The sequence below is a fragment of the Mercenaria mercenaria genome, chromosome 3 (genome assembly GCF_021730395.1).
Source record: "Mercenaria mercenaria strain notata chromosome 3, MADL_Memer_1, whole genome shotgun sequence".
Lineage (NCBI taxonomy): Eukaryota > Metazoa > Mollusca > Bivalvia > Venerida > Veneridae > Mercenaria > Mercenaria mercenaria.
In genome coordinates this window covers 46,770,674-46,790,504 of record NC_069363.1, presented here as the reverse complement: position 1 = coordinate 46,790,504, position 19,831 = coordinate 46,770,674, and the positions used below count along the sequence as shown (strand labels likewise).

At 35.8% G+C, this 19,831-nt stretch overlaps 1 protein-coding gene across 8 annotated transcripts in view; it reads left to right on the top strand.

Annotated features, from left to right (window-relative positions):
• The window catches only part of LOC123524952 (alpha-N-acetylglucosaminidase-like), a 77,369-nt gene that overhangs the window by 46,275 nt on the left and 11,263 nt on the right, over positions 1–19,831 (top strand). For 4 of the 8 annotated variants that reach the window (XM_053538366.1, XM_053538368.1, XM_053538367.1 and 1 more), the window contains 6 exons: positions 7,197–7,346; positions 7,668–7,810; positions 10,241–10,313; positions 11,929–12,018; positions 13,252–13,344; positions 18,285–18,370. In XM_053538366.1, coding sequence (XP_053394341.1) covers positions 7,197–7,346; positions 7,668–7,810; positions 10,241–10,313; positions 11,929–12,018; positions 13,252–13,344; positions 18,285–18,370 — 635 coding nt within the window. Of the gene's footprint in view, positions 1–4,515; positions 4,601–7,196; positions 7,347–7,667; positions 7,811–10,240; positions 10,314–11,928; positions 12,019–13,251; positions 13,345–18,284; positions 18,371–19,831 lie in introns of all 8 variants that reach the window. The other 4 variants (XM_053538369.1, XM_053538371.1, XM_053538370.1 and 1 more) reach the window with 4 other exon arrangements.

The window sequence follows — 19,831 nt, the reverse complement described above, 5'->3', positions numbered from 1 at the left end:
CAATACGGGTTCCAGAGTTATGGCCCCTGAAAGGGCCAGAATTAGCTATTTTGACCTTGTCTGCACAATAACAGCTTCATTTATGATTTTAATTTAACCAAACTTGCACAAAACTTGTGTCACCATAAGATCTTGGTTCCTTTGTTGAACCAACCAGATCCCATAATGGGTTCCAGAGTTATGGCCCCTGAAAGGGCCAAAGTTAGCTTTTTGAGTCGGCTAAACGCTGAAAGCGTTTGACGAGTCCTTGCTATCGCCCGATTTCTCATTCTCATTAAATGGCCTCACAACACAGCGAAGTGATGTAGTTCCATTAAATTGTCTATAATTTCAAAGAGTTCATTGATCGGATGAAGTTCAGTTATGTCAATCCCATTTGCTATGACCAATATACGATGTAATCTGTCAAATTTATGACTTGTAATTGTGCAATACTCGAATAAAGCCACGTATTTTCTTCCGTGGTAACTCATTAAGCATAAACACGCATAACGATTCTGCGGGATTTGGTAATACATTTGCGCATATGATTATGATGACTAATTTTTTGCCCTTTTGTCACAAAATAGCAAATATGATGTTTACAAATTCAAACAAACCTGCATATTAACTTATTAGCCAAATTATCCATTTGTTACCCTGTCCGTTTCAAAAAATAATCTTTAAAATCCTTGCGCAAATAACAAATTTATTGCGCTGTGCATTTTATGAATTGCGCAGGCTTACCAAGCTTGCGTAACATCCAGCGAAAGACAAAATATAGTTCCAGAACATACTGCTAGTATTTTATTGAGTCGGGTACCTCTGAAAGCATTGGAATGTTCTTATCAAAGAGTTTACCACATCGATGAAATTAGATTATGACAGCTTCATTTTAAATCACCCGAATAAGATATGTGCAGTATGTTAATTCTTCCGCGGGACTTCGCGGATGAATCCTAATTACATTCTGGACACTTGTCGGCGAACACGCGTGACCTGTTTATAACAACGCTTCTACGACTTTGCGTGGGTTGAATTTTGCAGTCAGTAAGCGGATAAATTATCGGGAGAAGAAGTTCTTACTGGTTTGTTTAATTACTGCTGATTTTAAAAATGATTTTATTTCTTATTTTTCGAGAAATAAACAAATCGGCGAAACATTAAATTGTATTTTCTTGTAGTTTTGAAATCGAAAGTAGATCGTCTATGTTTGACTGCTTCGACGAAACGAAACAACCTTTTTATGAAATGATTTAAATAAGAGGTAATTTCACCGTAAACTTCAATGTCAGATACTGCCAATTGCTGCTAAACTGTCTTCGTATCATCACAATTTGTAAAACATATTGTTGAAACTGGAGATTTAGAAAAGTGTAATCGGATCCGGATATAATTTTTTGGGTAAATATCGAGCTGTGTTATGAAATTTTAACATTCAAGTAACAGACATGATAGATATTCTTGTAACAGAAATGATTCTAGAATTTATTTTTATAACACATACTTAGAATCTATATCAGACTCATATTCTAGTCCTGAGGCATGATCTGAAAGTAAAAATATGAAATAACAGTCATTCATACTTTTGATATTGTAATACTATAAAGAATCTAGGTAATATTTACTCTCAGGCCCTTCAGGCCTTTGATTTGACCTTGTCTGCACAATAGCAGCTTCATTTATGATTTGATTTTAACCAAACTTGCACACAACTTGTATCACCACAAGATCTTGGTTTCTTTCTTCAACTGGCCAGATTCCATTATAGGTTCCAGAGTTACGGCCCCTGATAGGACCAGAATTAGCTATTTGTACCCCCGACAACAAAGTTGTAAGGGGGGGTATACTGGTTTCAGGTTGTCTGTCTGTCTGTCCGTCTGTCCGTCTGGCCGTCTGTCCGTAGACGCAATCTTGTGCGCACCATCTCTCCTTATCCCCTTGACAGAATTTAATGAAACTTCACACAAGTGATCAGTACCAACAGTAGTTGTGCATGGGGCATGTTAGGTTCTTTTAGAAAAAAAATTTGCAGAGTTATGGGACTTTGTTTTTTTGTTACTATACTATATACATAGACACAATCTTGTGCGCACCATCTCTCCTCATCCCCTTGACACAATTTAATGAAACTTCACACAAGTGATCAGTACCAACAGTAGTTGTGCATGGGGCATGTTAGGTTCTTTGAGAAAAAAAATTTGCAGAGTTATGGGACTTTGTTTTTTTTGTTACTATACTATATACATGTACATAGACACAATCTTGTGCGCACCATCTCTCCTCATCCCCTTGACACAATTTAATGAAACTTCACACAAGTGATCAGTAACAATAGTAGTTGTGCATGGGGCATGTTAGGTTCTTTCAGAAAAAAAATTTGCAGAGTTATGGGACTTTGTTTTTTTGTTACTATACTATATACATAGACACAATCTTGTGCGCACCATCTCTCCTCATCCCCTTGACACAATTTAATGAAACTTCACACAAGTGATCAGTAACAACAGTAGTTGTGCGTGGGGCATGTTAGGTTCTTTCAGCGACAAAAATTGCAGAGTTATGGGACTTTGTTTCTTGTTAACATACTATGTACATACAGTCTGCATATGCAATCTTGTGCGTGCCTAATCTACCAAACCCTTACACACAATTTAATGAAACTTCACACAAGTGATCAGTACCAACCCTAGTTGTGCATGCTGCATGTTACATTCTTTTAGATAAATATTCTGCATAGTTATGGGACTTTGTTTTTGCTACTATACTGTATACATACAGTCTATATACATACAGTCCATATAATTATGCAATCTTGTGTGCGTCAAATTGCAATGTACTGTGTCAGTGCATGCGGGGGGTACATTCATCACCTTTAGTGATAGCTCTAGTTTGACCTTGTCTGCACAATAGCAGCTTCATTTATGATTTGAATTTAATCAAACTTGCACAAAACTTATGTCACCATAAGGTCTTGGTTCCTTTCTTGAACCAGATTCCATTATGGGTTCCAGAGTTATGGCCCCTGAAAGGACCAAAATTAGCTATTTTGACCTTGTCTGCACAATAGCAGCTTCATTTATGACTTGATTTTAACCAAACTTGCACACAACTTGTATCACCATAAGATCTCGATTCCTTTTTATTCGCCCAAAGGGACATATTATGTTATCTCCTCGGTGTCCGTCTGTCTGTATGTCTGTTGGTTAGCAATTTACCTTCCGCTCTGTAACTATTTAACCCCTTGAAGGATTTCAAAGAAACCTGACACATATGTTCACCTCATCGAAACAATGTGCAGAGCGCATGTTTCGGATGGCTCACTTCAAGGTCAAGGTCAAACTTAGGGGTCAAAGGTCGTATGACTTTGTTTTGTGTGTATATTGCTCTGCATTTGCGTTGATTGCAGTGCTCTTGTTTTTATTTGGCAGATCCTTTTGTTCACTTACAATGAATTTTTTTAATTACTTCCCTTTTATGTTACTATAAATAGCTTATTTAAGAAACTTTTTTATTATTGGCCGTAGGGAAAAACGGAGACCACTTTTCTGTGGTACAACATGGATGGTACCTCCAATTTTTAGGTGTTTTTTGACATATCTTTACTTTGTAAGAATTTTTTTTAATTTTGGTTAAATTCTTCCCTTTGTTGTTCCTGTCCTTTGGATTTAGATTTTTTTCTGAGGACTTAGATTTATTTTTAATTTCTTCCCTTTGTTGTTCCTGTCCTTTGGGCTTCATCAGTCAAAATTTTGCTCCTAACCTCCTCTGATGTAATCCTTCAGGCATGAAACTACTGGCCTGATTTGAAAATAATTTTATTTGAAGTAACTTTAAGAAAATTTCAACTATATTTTCTCATAATTCTTTTGATTGATCTTGATTATGATTTTTTGACCTTCTTGTCCTTAAGTGCAATGATAACAGGTGAGCGATATAGGGCGATTTTGGCCCTCTTGTTTTTTCCACCAGGTTTCATGGCCAGGGACCTGTTCTTACTTATCTGTATTTTTTTTTTTTTTAGATATTTCGCCTATTTTTAGGGACTGTTATATTTTCCCAGTTTTACAAAAATCAGCCCTTATGTTTGTTCAAATGATGATTTTCCTTAGATTTAATTAATTGAAATATATTGTTACTTGGTAACCTGAGATCTTAGAGAAATAAAATGAAAATAAAGCTCAAATTTTCATGATAATTTAGTTCTGTAGGACCTTGTTATATTACATTTATTTTATTTATTTTCATTTTTAACAATAAGTAAAAATTTAATGGTTGTTTTTGTCATGAGTTTTTGTTTGTGTGTGGTGGTGATGGGTAGGGGTATTTTGAAACTGTACCAAATATAGGAGATTACCTTGGCAAAAGGGAAGTAAAAGTTACAATACAATAAAACTTGGATACAGGAGAATGTAAAAATTAAACAAAGTATTTTCTACTGATTAAAAAAATCTCATTTATGATGTCAGTATGCAGCTGTTTATTACATCAAAGTTTATCCGAGTAACTATATCCAAGTTCTACTGTATCTTTCAGGTTAATGCAGGGCTGGCTGTTTTCACACAACACTGAATATTGGAAACCTCCTCAAGTTAAAGCACTTTTAACCTCTGTGCCAAAGGTATTTCCATGCATACAGAGTTTATACATACATCTGTACCATAGGTATCCCATGGAAACTTACCTGTACCAATATTATTTCCTTGCAAACATAGCATTAATCTCTGTACTAAGGTACTTCCATGGAAACATAGTTTAAACATCTGCACCAAAGGTATTTCCATAGCAACATAGGTTATATATCTGTACCAATATTACTTCCTTGCAAACGTAGCATTAATCTCTGTACTAAGGTACTTCCATGGAAACATAGGTTAAATATCTGTATCAAAGTTATTTCCATGTATACATAGTTTAAACATCTGTACCAAAGGTGTTTCCATGTATACGTAGTTTAAACATCTGTACCAAAGGTGTTTCCATGCATACATAGTTTAAACATCTGTACCAAAGGTATTTCCATGCATACATAGTTTAAACATCTGTACCAAAGGTATTTCCATGCATACATAGTTTAAACATCTGTACCAAAGGTATTTCCATGGAAACATAGGTTAAACATCTGTACCAATGTTATTTCCATGGAAACATAGGTTATATATCTGTACCAATGTTATTTCCTTGCAAACATAACTTTAACCTCTGTACTAAGGTATTTCCATGAAAACATAATTTTAACCTTAATTCCCAGGGTATTTGCATGCAAACATATGGTAGCTTTAATCTTTGTACCATGGTATTTGCATGCAAACATAGCTTGAACGTTGCAATAAAGGTATTTCTTTGCAACATAGCTCTGATTTCTGTTTCCAGGGCTTGTATTTACCTAAGTATTTCCATGCAAAAACACAGCTGTAACTCGCTTCCCAAAGTATTGTTAGTTTTTCCCTGCCTCACCCCACACCCTGCCACATTTTGGATTTGCAGTCCTTCATAATATTGTGAATATGCAATGTGTGAACTTGTCCAATATGACATTGTGTAAGCTATTTGCTAAGGGTACTTCTCATGCAAGAATATATTGCGATCACAGTTTTTTATGCCCCCGGCATCTACTGATGCGGGAGGCATATAGTGATTGTCCTTGTCCTGTCCGTCCGTACGAGGTTAACCAAATGGGACCGTTTCGTCTAGCATCAATACCCCTTACTAGAATGACTTGATACTAATGCAGATGTAACCTGTGACCATTCCTCGTCTTCAGACATCACCTGACCTCAGTTTGACCTTGACCTCATTTTGGACTTGGGTTGCTTTATATGGGCCATCTCTTGGTTAACCAAATGGGACCGTTTCGTCTAGCATCAATACCCCTTACAAGAATGAATTGAAACTAATACAGATGTAAACTGTGACCATTCCACATCTTCAAACATCACCTTACCTCAGTTTGAATTTGACATTGACCTCGTTTTGGACTTAGGTGCAAAATCTATCGACAAGGATGCCACCGGAGGCATCAAGCGTTTATTGAACGCAGCTCCTTGTTTTCCCAAGGTTTAAGCATTAGATGCTAAATTTTGAAGATTATGACCTCCAGGAAGCAAAAACGAAACTTTAAAATGATGTCATCAAAATTCTTGAAATTGTATTATTAACAAAAACAGTTCAGAAGGAAAAAGAAACATTTTTACAACATCTGTATGAAGGATGTGGTGAGCTGTCCTACTTGCCCTAGCATTGGCATCCACGTCTACAGCTAGGTTTGAGTTTGATGAATTTCATGTTATGTCTGTTATTATTTTTTTATTGATATGCTTCAGACATATATGCTTCAAACATAATTTTTTTTTCCATCATCATCTACATCGTATGACACTAGGTCCGTAACTGAATTATGCTCCCTTTTTACTCCCACGTCATCACCCATATCATATGACACAAGATCCATAACTCTTGACATAAATATTTCATGAATTATGCTGCCTGTTTACTTAGAATTTCAAGTAAGCATGTACTAATAAACAAGCATAGTTTTAGACTTGAGGTCTTCAGATAATTCAAAAGAAATAATAAACTACAGAAAGGAAACTAGACATTTATTTGTGAAATCACTTATCAGTGTGGTCAATACATCAAGCTCCTAGATGTGTATTAGGTAAAGAAATTGTCTTTATTGGTAAACAAGATGTCTTTTTTGGTTGTCGAGAGATTTCGGGAAGTTTCCCTGTCTTTCCTATGAGCATTTTCATTTCTGTTTTATTTTTTATAGATCTTTGATAACAAACACTAACCTGCACACTGCTTTCTGAATGAAATTACAAGGCAGAATTATAATATGTGCTTGCTTATTTGTTTGTCCTGTGGATGGCTCTAAATAGATTTGATATGATTGAAATCAAGTGAACAATGCCATTGTGTTATATTGAAAGCTCTATTTGTTAGTAGTAATGATTTAAAGATTTTAATTCAGTATTGTAATGTTTTGTACATTGTGCGCAACAATTTAAATCAAAGAGAATTTATATGGACATCACAATTCAAAATTTAAAATTGAGTGAAGGTTTCATGATTTCCATTTTTTTTGCTGAACTGTGTCCAGTCTGAAGTATCAAACTTGACAGTTATACCTATCTCTAGAATCAGTAGAATGAGTTTTTCATTGGCTTCACCAAGTCATCATGACTGCTTTAATGGACTGGTTCTGTATATTTTAGGGTAGAATGATAGTCCTGGATCTGTTTGCTGAAGTGTTACCAGTCTATAAATCCACCCATTCATTCTATGGACAGCCATTTATATGGTGTATGTTGCACAATTTTGGAGGCACTATGGAGCTCTATGGAGTGATAGATAATGTAAATGAGGTATGTTACCTAAATGTTGGGACACGTACAGAATGTGACTGACCTTCGAGGGATTTGGAATGCGGCTTTGTTTAAACTGTTTTATTTGAAAATATTTGTATGTCATAAGCTGTTACTATTGTTGTCACATGAATAAAATACTGTTTTGAAGAGTTTAGTTACCAAAAATCTGTGAAGACTAAATGTTTTTCATGTTGATTACCTATTTACAGTTGAGAATGAATATTGCCGTACCATTGTATGCCTATCAGCTAACCTTCTGTAGGAGACAAACTTTATCAACTTTTTTTTTTTTTTTTTTTTTTTTTTGTTGACCTACAGGGGCCATTTAATGCTAGAAAGTTTGTCAACAGTACAATGATAGGAACAGGTCTGACCCCAGAAGGGATTTTCCAGAACGAAGTCATGTATGAAATTATGAATGAAAATGCCTATGCAGCAAGTCCTAGAAACCTCACTGAATGGTAAGTCCAAAACTCAGACCAAACGTGAGTCAGCAAGTCCTAGAAACCTCACTAAATGGTAGGTCCAAAACTCAGACCAAACATGAGTCAGCAAGTCCTAGAAACCTCACTAAATGGTAAGTTCAAAACTTAGACCAAACATGAGTCAGCAAGTCCTAGAAACCTCACTAAATGGTAAGTCCAAAACTCAGACCAAACATGAGTCAGCAAGTCCTAGAAACCTCACTAAATGGTAAGTCCAAAACTCAATCCACAAGAACCTAACAAGAGGTAAGACCAAAATATGAGTCAGAAACCATAAGGATATGATGCTTAACTGTTCTTACAGTATGGACAATATGATGTGTGCATGATTGATTTGAAATTGGTATTTAAATAGGAGATAAACTAAGAATTGAAACAATATTATTTATGAATTAAATTTTATGACAAATAGATTTAATTTTCATTAATTTTCACTTCAGTACACAGAATATTACATTAAATGATACAATTCTTTGTATCAATGTTAGAATTAGCATGAAAAAGAATCTTCAGAACATTTCTCAGATATACTTAAAATGTTACAAAAATAGCACATTTTTTGAAATGAAGAACTTTTTTCCATTTTTATTAGCTCACCTGTCACGTAGTGACAGGGTGAGCTTTTGTGATCGCCCGTCGTCCGTCCGTCCGTCGTCCGTCGTCCGTCCACAATTTCTTGTCTGCACGATAGAGGTTTCATTTATGATTTTATTTTAATCAAACTTGCACACAACTTGTATCACCATAAGATCTCGGTTCCTTTCTTGAACTGGCCAGATCCCATTATGGGTTCCAGAGTTATGGCCCCTGAAAGGGCCAAAATTAGCTATTTTGACCTTGTCTGCACAATAGCAGCTTCATTTATGATTTGATTTTTACCAAACTTGCACAGAACTTGTATCACCATAAGATCTCGGTTCCTTTCTTGAACTGGCCAGATTCCATTATGGGTTCCAGAGTTATGGCCCCTGAAAGGGCCAAAATTAGCTATTTTGACCTTGTCTGCACAGTAGCAGCTTTATTTATGATTTGATTTTTACCAAACTGGCACACAACTTGTATCACCATAAGATCTTGGTTCCTTTCTTGAACTGGCCAGATTCCGTCATGGGTTCCAGAGTTATGGCCCCTGAAAGGGCCAAAATTAGCTATTTTGACCTTGTCTGCACAATAGCAGCTTCATTTATGATTTGATTTTAACCAAACTGGCCTACAACTTGTATCACCATAAGATCTTGGTTCCTTTCTTGAACTGGCGAGATTCCTTTATGGGTTCCAGAGTTATGGCCCCTGAAAGGGCCAAAATTAGCTATTTTGACCTTGTCTGCACAGTAGCAGCTTTATTTATGATTTGATTTTTACCAAACTGGCACACAACTTGTATCACCATAAGATCTCAATTCCTTTCTTGAACTGGCCAGATCCCATTATGGGTTCCAGAGTTATGGCCCCTGAAAGGGCCAAAATTAGCTATTTTGACCTTGTCTGCACAATAGCAGCTTCATTTATGATTCGATTTTAACCAAACTTGCACACAACTTGTATCACCACAAGATCTTGGTTCCTTTCTTGAACTGGCCAGATTTCTTCATGGGTTCCAGAGTTATGGCCCCTTAAAGGTCCAAAATTGGCTATTTTGGCTTTTGCAGCCGTATAGAGACTTCATTTATGGTTTTATTTGATACAAACTTCCAAAATAACTTTAAGAACAATAATTCTTGGATTCCATGACAAATCAGATCCAAGCGTAGGTTCAGAGTTATTTTATATCTGATTACCTCCCCTGATTGTAATCAAAATGGATTTATATCAGTAAGTACTTATAGTACTTATTTGAAATTTCATTATTGTCATTAGTTAGACTGAGCCAATCAGGGTAGATAACTATGGACTGATTTTATGTCAAATTACCTCCCTTTATTTCAAATTAAAATGGGTATATCTCCGTAACTAATGAAGATACTGATCTGAAATTTCATTTATGTCAACAGATTTATTTGGCAGATCCTTCTTTTCTTCACTTACAATAATTTTTTTTTTTTAATTACTTCCCTTTTACGTTACTATAAATAGCTTATTTTTAGTAACTTTTTTATTATTGGCCGTAGGGAAAAACCGAGACCACTTTTCTGTGGTACAACATGGATGGTACCTCCAATTTGTAGGTGTATTTTGACATATCTGTACCTTGTAAGAATTTTTTTTTCTTTTTGGTTAAATTTCTTCCCTTTGTTGTTACTGTCCTTTGGACTTAGATATTTTTTCTGAGGACCTTCTTGTCCTCAAGTGAAATGATAACAGGTGAGCGATATAGGGCCATCATGGCCCTCTTGTTGTTTAAGTAACTTATATGAAATACAACAGAAAGAACCCATAAAAGTTGTTGGTATCCTTTTATATCTTCAGGTTCTCTGACTTTGCAAGGAACAGGTATGGGAAGTATAACCAAGATGCTGATCAAGCATGGCAGTTGTTAAAGGTACTTTGCTGTCTGTATAAAGGTGTACAGGATTTAATTTAGGCCTGAATTTCTTCATATAGTATTATAAAAAAATGTCAAATAAAAGGAGCTGAAAAAGTTCTTTTAGAAGCAAGTTCTTCAAAATGTTTCTGTTTTTTAATATACTATAGAGTGAAGGAAGGCCAGACCTCACTAAATGTATAAATTGTTAATATTGCTGCTTCAGTTTAATGCAAAAAATAATTGTCAATACATGGATGGACAAAGTTAATGTATTAATGCATTAACAGTACAACTGTTTGGTCCAAATCGGGGTTTTCATAAATTTGAGGGTGTTAGTAGGATCTTTTTGAATATTTAAGATATCTTGCCACTTTTATGGCCAAAAATGTATTTTTCTTATTGTAGAAATCAAGCAAAATCATCCATTCGGAAAATACTTTTTTTTTAATTTTACAAAATTATTGCATGGGAATGTTGCTTTTATGCTGAAGGTTTTATAAAGTCCATTCAAAAGTAAAATCAGAATTGGACATTTTATAATTTTCTACATTAATGTGGGGAGCAAATAGCGTTGCTGCTGCTGCTGTCCGTGCATCCATATGTTTGTATGTATGTCCAGAAATCTTGCGTGTCGAACTCCTCGTACACTATTAGCCTGATTTGCTTCAGACTTCTGCAGATGAACAAGCTTGACGTGCAGATAACCAGAAAAGACATACTTCTATCTTTTTTGGGGTGTGGGGGGGGGTGTGGACAAAAAAACTCAAAAGTAAGATATTTTGAAAATTTGAAAGTTACTTCCCTTGTAATTCTAAAGAATGGTGTAACTTGTTACAGAAAAGGTGGATAAAAAGTTGGTTTAAATCAGTGTACACATAAATCGTATTTTAACTTTCTTTATATTCCAAGCAAACATTCCACATCTGCCAGATGTTGAGTTAATATGGATATCTATATCGTAATGTTACCAAATGTGCAACAAGGATCACCATCAGTCTGATTTTGGGTAAACAGGCATACAGCCAATATTCTGCCTACATATTTTGATGTCAGTTAGAGAAATGTGCCCAGTATTCTGCTGACTTACAATGCCTAGTTCAGTTCTGCTGTTAAGGCAAAAAGTAATTCATGTAGATAAAAGTATTGCAAGATTATTCCTTTAAATCATTTTTCTTGTGTAAGTCTACTTTAAACCTTTCACAACTTTGGGAATCCAAAATGGCATAAATGAATAAAATGCACAAGTCCGATCAAATTCAGAAGAAGTATTACTGTAACAGTAACCTTTGATCATATAATTAACCCTTATCATGCTTGATACGATTGATTCTGCCTTTGCGACCAGTGTAGATCATGATCATCTTGCACATCTGTAGAGTCTGATGAAGATCTGCACTGTTCGCCACTCAGTATCTTTTTGGTATGCACCCCTTTAAACAGTTAATGGTACTGTCCAGATTGAAAGACGGACAAGTTCATTATAGAAATTTAGCACGGTAAGGGTTAAATATTGGCATCTTAAAATAGTCAGTCTTCAGTCTATATCTTCATCAAGATATTCATTAATTTAATATTTTATGGATATGAGAAAATACATAGATGGAACGTTGTCGAATAATTTTAATTATAGCATACGGTATACAACTGTACTGACACACATAGCAATGGTTGGGTGAATGTTTTACCAACACAGAAGCCGAGACTTGCTCTATGGCAAGATGTGAGTTACCCATAACAAATAGTTGATAAATTGCTGTGCTTTTTTGTATATCAGATGCACCGCTAGCTGAAATAATAACATGGCTAATACTACCAGGAAATATTTGTAATTGTATAACTGTTGTGAAAAAAAAATCCTTTTCATTGTCTATTTCTAAGAACAAAAGATATTTGAAAATATGTACCATCAGTATTTTATTTTACTCTTATGAATTATGATCATTTTCCTTAGTTAAAAAGTGACGTGTAGTATTAAATTATACATATTTGAAGCTATGTTGTTATTTCAGTTATGGCATTTGTAAGTGTAACAAAAGCCAATAAAGTAGTTCATTTCTTCTACTAACATAATAATCTTTAAGGTCCGAATCTAAATCCCAAAAGGCTAAATCATAATATTTTCTATGGATTTTTCATGACATAAAACCCAAAAGCATATTGCTTTCCTTCTAAATAGACCACAAATGAAACACCTTTTCTATGCACAGCTGAAAGGTTCTAGGTATTTCTCTGATTTCAAGGTCCTATGTGGTTCATTAATGACAACTTATGTATGAAAAGAATTGGAACCACTGCCTTACCCTTGCATGATTGTAAGAGGCAACTTGTAGGGTCAAAACACATGGTTTTGCTGTCATTGTCATATGCAAAATCCATACAACATTGGACACCAACTTTTATGTTACTTGTTGACAATGCAAGACTAAATAGAATTTTAGTCTTTATTTTATTCCTCACTGATCCCATTGATAAGTACAGGGATTTTTTTTATTTCAAAAAATTTACTCCATGAGGAATTGAACCACGGGTCTTCAAAACTGATACTTTCAAAAAGGTATAATACACGACCACAGACCGCTTAGCCATAGTAGATCTTACAAATAGATATGAATAAATAGAAAGTATTATTAGTATATCACAAAATTAAGGTAGGATGACCTTGGCCTTACTTGCTTTGAACTTGATATCCAGCGTTTAATTCTGTCTACTTTCGGAGACAATGTAAACAAAAGAAGTAGGGCAAAAACATTCCACACGTTCTCTCTAAGAAATAGCAGCTTTATTATTATTTTGTTTCCCTACGGTTGTTTGAAATGTAAGGACCCAGTACCCCACAGTCACAATATTTTTATAGTTTGCTTTAAATTATTGTGGTTTTTTTATGATAAGGTACACTTCATTTGCATGGCCTAGGTGTTTTGCTTTAATTCTGTTGCTTTTTTCTGTTGCTTAGATCAGTGTATATAACAACACAGATATGATGACAGACCATAGTAAAAATGTGATACCAACCTCTAGGCCAAATATCAAGCCACATATACCAGATGTAAGCTTCATTTTCTTTTATCATTTCCTAGTTGTTGTTTTTTTTTTTAGCTCACCAGAGCACAAAGTGCTCAGGGTGAGCTATTGTGATCGCTCACCGTCCAGCGTCCGTCCGTCGTCCATCCGTCCACACTTTCCTTTAAACAACATCTCCTCCTAAACCAACAGGCCAATTTTAATGAAACTTCACAGGGATGTTCCTTGGATGGTCTTCTCTAAAAATTATTCAAAGAATTGAATTTCATGCGGAACTCTGGTTGCCATGGCAACCGAAAGGAAAAACTTTAAAAATCTTCTTCTCAAAAACCAGAAACCCTAGAGCTTAGATATTTGGTGTGAAGCATTGCCTAGTGGACCTCTACCAGATTTGTTCAAATCATGACCCCGGGGTCAAAATTGACCCCGCCCCAGGGGTCACTTGATTTTACATAGAAAAATCTTAAAAAATCTTCTTCTCGAAAACCAGAAGCCCTAGACCTTAGATATTTGACATGTAGCATTGCCTAATGGACCTCTACTAAAGTTGTTCAAATCATGACCCCGGGGTCACTTGATTTTACATAGGAAATCTTCAAAAAAATTCTAAAAATAAAGCAGAAGGCCTAGGTCTTAGATATTTCCCATGTAGCATTGCCTAGTAGACCTCTACAAAATTTATTCAAATCAGACCCCCAGGGTCATAATTGACCCCGCCCCAGGGGTCACTTGATTTTACATAGGAAAACCTTAAAAAATCTTCTTGTCAAAAAGCAGAAGCCCTAGAGCTTAGATATTTGACATGTAGCATTGCCTAGTGGACCTCTACTAAAGTTGTTCAAATCATGACCCCCGGGGTCAAAATTGACCCCGCCCTAGGGGTCGCTTGATTTTACATATGAAAATATTCAAAAAATTTCTTAAAATAAACCAGAAGGCCTAGAGCTTAGATATTTCATGTGTAGCATTGCCTAGTAGACCTCTACAACATTTATTCAAATCATGACCCCAGGGTCAAAATTGACCCCACCCCAGGGGTCACTTGATTTTACATAGGAAAATCTTCAAAAAATTTCTAAAAATAAACCAGAAGGCCTATGTCTTAGATATTTGACATGTAGCATTGCCTAGTAGACCTCTACAAAATTTCTTCAAATCATGACCCCTGGGGTCAAATTGGCCCAGCCCCATGGGGTTACTTGATTGTACATAGAAAAATCTTCAGTATTTTCTAAAAATAAACCAGAAGGCCTAGAGCTTAGATATTCGACATGTAGCATCGCCTAGTGGACCTCTACAAAATTTGTTCAAATCTTGACCCCCCAGGGTCAAATTGACCCAGCCCCAGGGGTTACTTTATTGTACATAGGGAAATCTTCATAAATTTGCTTAAAATAAACCAGAAGGCCTAGATCTTAGATATTCGATATGTAACATTGCCTAGTCGACTTCTACAAATTTGTTCAAATCATGACCCCTGGGGTAAAATTGGCCCCGCCCCAGGGGTTACTTGATTGTACATCGGAAAATTTTCCAAAAAATTTCTAAAAATCATCAGTTTGACATTTGAAACATATTACTCTGGTGAGCGATCCAGGGTCATCATGACCCTCTTGACATTAAATTAGTATGGTATACGATGCGTACGGTAACTCTGAATAAAGCATTGCATTTATACCTCAACACTTGGGCTCCATGGTGATTATTGTTGTCGATGTCAAAGCATTTGCCCCTCATCTCTGTGGATTTGAATCCTGCTCAGGTCCCGTGTTCACAAAACATTTTCAGTCTCAGCTGAGTTTGATAATGAAAATTTTGTCGTTTACAATGTATATGTAAATACATGTAGCATGTTTAAAACTAAATTTTAAGTTAATTACTATTTTCAACTGAGTATTGATGGTTAATTACTATTTTCAACTGTTTTTCTAGTCAGTATTGATGGTCAGTCTCAGTTGGAATTTAACCTTGAAGTTTTAGTAAAAATTGATACTAAAATTTCAATCTCAAACTCAGCTCCAGCTGGCTTGTAGAATTTGGTTGTCCTATCTGTTGCAAGTGTGTATCTGAAATAATGCTGAATGGTGCATCTAGTGTCTTCTTCCACCACATAAGTTGGCTACTAGCTTTATGACTAGTCTAGATAATGAGACCTCAGGTAGACCGATTTTACATTCTGATATTTCACGTTGTCTGCCTCGACCAATCAAAATGATATTATGATTGACTTGAACTTACTCATGAAGAAAAGTCTGGGAAACATTTAGCCAATTTATACCCACTTTATACTACATTATAATACTTTTTTTCTTCTTTAAAGAAGAGTTTAAACCAGCAAACTCTGGACTTATTAAATTGTAATCCCCAAATTTCTTAATGCTTGCTTAATGGTCTGCCTGTCATAGGGCACTGTTTATATGCACCAGTATTTTACTTTAACATTATGCTTTTTACTAATAAGAGCTTTGTTTATTGATTGAATGGTTGTCTTTTCTTATCAATGCACCAGTCATGTCTTTTTTTAATGCTCCATTCAAAAGGAGGGGGCATTTTGTTTTACTCATGTTGGTCTGTCCATCTGTAAGGTGGTAGACCATTTGGAGCAGTCACAAAAGAGCGTTTGGTCTACAGTGGTCAGATGTTATAGGATGATTGCCAATGGTCTGTAGGTGACCTCCATGTTGTTGGGGTTAATTGGTCAAAGGTCAAAGTTGCAATGACATAGTGGCTGAAAATGGTTTTCAGTCGGTAACTGGAGAATCCTTGGGCCTAAGACTGTCAAAACTTAAGATGACAATGTTGAGTAAGTCAGAGGTCAGTTTCACAGTGACCTCTTGACTTAGAACAGTTTCTGATCAATAACTGGAGAAATAGTTGGCCTACGATTTCAAATATTATCGGATGGTTTCCGTGGTCAGTAGATGACCCTTACTTTTTTTTATGGGTCAGCTGTTCAAAGGTCAAAGTCACAGAGACTTTATGATTATACAAAGTTTTTTGATAAATAACAAAAAACATCTGTAAAACTTCAAAGGATGATTACCTTTGAGCAGAAGGTGACCCATGTTGTTTTGAAGCTTGAATAGTTGGGAGAACATTTGGGCCTTTGACCATCAAACTCTCAAGCATCATGCATGTATTTGGTCACTATGTGACTCCTATTTTGTGGGGTAATGTGGTTCGGGAATCAGGTAAAATGTAAAAGGTCACTGTATACTTGTGCATGAACCTTCCGCATTCAGATACAATCCACAGGCCATCATGGGTTAAGTATATGTTTTTACAAAAAGATCTTGTTTTTTTGCTATGTATGCATGTGTTCAGATATCTAGTTTTATCTTTTTTTAAATGTCATCTGAAGTATAGTGAATTAAAATAGCTTATAGTTATGATGAACAACTTTTAAACTGCTAAAACTTGTATGAAATATATTTAGAGGTTAATAGAGTTTAAAGGGCTACTAGTATTACTTACCACATTAAAAGTTTTGTTTTATTAAATATTTTTTTGCTTGGATATTAGAAAATAGGTAGAGCTGTTGCACTCCATGCACAGGCGTCCTGATTTGGTGAGATTATATGTAAACTTGTATCCATGAAAGGGAATTGAACGAAACTTCATACACGTGTGATATTCTGATTTGCAGTGCACAGGTTCCTTAGCTCATTTATGAATTTTTACATGCCCCTTCTTCAACTTAGCAATATTTTTGGTTTCATTTGTTTCTCAGTATCCACTAATGGAATTGGATTGAAACTTTGCATTTTCACAAAGTTATGCCCTTTTTTGACTTCGCAATTTTTGGTTATGTTATTCATTTAAGCTGATTTTTCAGTAACCACTTGTTGGAATAGACATGCAATGTACAGGTCCATATCTCTGTTTTGTTTTTTTAACAAAGTTATGTCTTTTTTTCAACTTGGCAATATTTTGGTGTAATCTAAGCATCATGAGAGGAGAAAGTTCTGTGACTCAGAATTGTTGCCCCTTTTATATATGTGTATGTCTTTGTTTTCATAATTTTATTGTTTTGGTTTTTTTGACCCCCCGACAACAAAGTTGTAAGGTGGGGTATACTGGTTTCAGGTTGTCTGTCTGTCTGTCTGTCTGTCCGTCAGTCCGTAGACGCAATCTTGTGTGCACCATCTCTCCTTATCCCCTTGACAGAATTTAATGAAACTTCACACAAGTGATCAGTACCAACAGTAGTTGTGCATGGGGCATGTTAGGTTCTTTTAGAAAAAAAAATTTGCAGAGTTATGGGACTTTGTTTTTTTGTTACTATACTATATACATAGACACAATCTTGTGCGCACCATCTCTCCTCATCCACTTGACACAATTTAATGAAACTTCACACAAGTGATCAGTACCAACATTAGTTTTGCATGGGGCATGTTAGGATCTTTTAGAAAAAAAAATTGCAGAGTTATGGGACTTTGTTTTTTTGTTACTATACTATATATATAGACACAATCTTGTGCGCACCATCTCTCCTCATCCCCTTGACACAATTTAATGAAACTTCACACAAGTGATCAGTACCAACAGTAGTTGTGCATGGGGCATGTTAGGTTCTTTTAGGTGCATGATACATTCTTTTAGATAAATATTCTGCATAGTTATGGGACTTTGTTTTTTGTTACTATACTGTATACATACAGTCCACATAATTATGCAATCTTGTGTGCGTCAATTTGCAATGTACTGTGTCAGTGCATGCGGGGGGTACATTTATCACCTTTAGTGATAACTCTAGTTTGTAATGGCAAGGCATTTGAATAGTAGAGCAATAACATTTATGTTACGTACATCAATTGAATATAAAAATTATTTATGTTGTTAGATTTGTATTAGTTTACATGAAATTTCTGCAGAGGTTAGAATCAAAACAAAACAGTTAACAACAACAATTATTTCATCTTAGATTGTTTTAATATTAATGAAAAATGTATAATATTTCAGATTTGGTATAACCCTGAACAATTATACAGTGCCTGGAATCACATGGTAAAAGCTTCAAATTTGCTTGGTAACAGCAGTCTGTTTAGGTAAGAAGGTATATGATATAATCTACTTAATATACATTTGAGCCGTGCCATGAGAAAACCAACATAGTGGGTTTGTGACCAGCATGGATCCAGACCAGCCTGCGCATCCGCGCAGTCTGGTCAGGATCCATGCTGTTCGCTGTTAAAGCCTATTGTAATTGGAGAGACTGTTAGCGAACATCATGGATCCTGACCAGACTGCGCGGATGCGCAGGCTGGTCTGGGTCCATGCTGGTCACAAAGCCACTATGTTGGTTTTCCCATGGCACGGCTCATTTATTTCTGTATGTGTATATTTAAGGTCTTGTTACCATTTTATGATAAAACAAAGCCCTTTTGTGTATTAATATTGATATGCAATCTTTTGCAAGGTAAACCTGTAAAACACAAAAATGTTTGGGGAAAAAATTTTTGGATGAGAGCACAATCCACATTCTACTGTGGTGAACAAGTGAAAACATTAGGGCTTTGTGGCCAGCAAGGATTCAGATCAATGCAAATCTGTCCCCACATCTGTACTGTTTGTTTATCAATATTAGCACTTGTAGGCCCAGATCAGACTGCACATATGTGTAGGCTGGTCTGGATCCATACTGGTTTCAAAGCTCATTTAACACAGTGACACCAAAGTATACCCAAGTCAGTGTCAGGTATACAATGAATTACAAGTTCCATGTAAAATATTTGTTGCATTTGGGAACAAATAGCTGTCAGCCCCATTTATTGCCTAGATGTTTAGTTAAAACCTACTCATTTTAATCTAATTGTGGAGAAAGTTCATAGAATTTAGGTTATTATAAACTACCCTAGATCATCCTGATCATCTGACAGTACTCATGCTGTTGTAAGGCATTATGATGGATAATTTCATGCTCACTGGGATTAGTACCTGCAACCTCTGGCTAAGGAGTCCAACACTAGTGCTTACTATTTGAAAATATCCTTGCTTGGGCACTTGGTATCTGTGATGATTTGAAAAAAAAGCTTATTTTCAAGTCACTCATATCTCATCTTTCATCTGAAGAGATTGAGTTATTATGTCTCCCCCAGGAGACATATTGTTTTTGCCCTGTCCGTCCGTCCGTCCGTCCGTACGTCACACTTCATTTCCGAGCAATAACTGGAGAACCATTTGACCTAGAACCTTCAAACTTCATAGGGTTGTAGGGCTGCTGGAGTAGACGACCCCTATTGTTTTTGGGGTCACTCCGTCAAAGGTCAAGGTCACAGGGGCCTGAACATTGAAAACCATTTCTGATCAATAACTAGAGAACCACTTGACCCAGAATGTTGAAACTTCATAGGATGATTGATCATGAAGAGTAGATGACCCCTATTGATTTTGGGGTCACTCCATCAAAGGTCAAGGTCACAGGGGCCTGAACATTGAAAACCATTTCCGATCAATAACTAGAAAACCACATGACCCTGAATGTTGAATCTTCATAGGATGATTGGTCA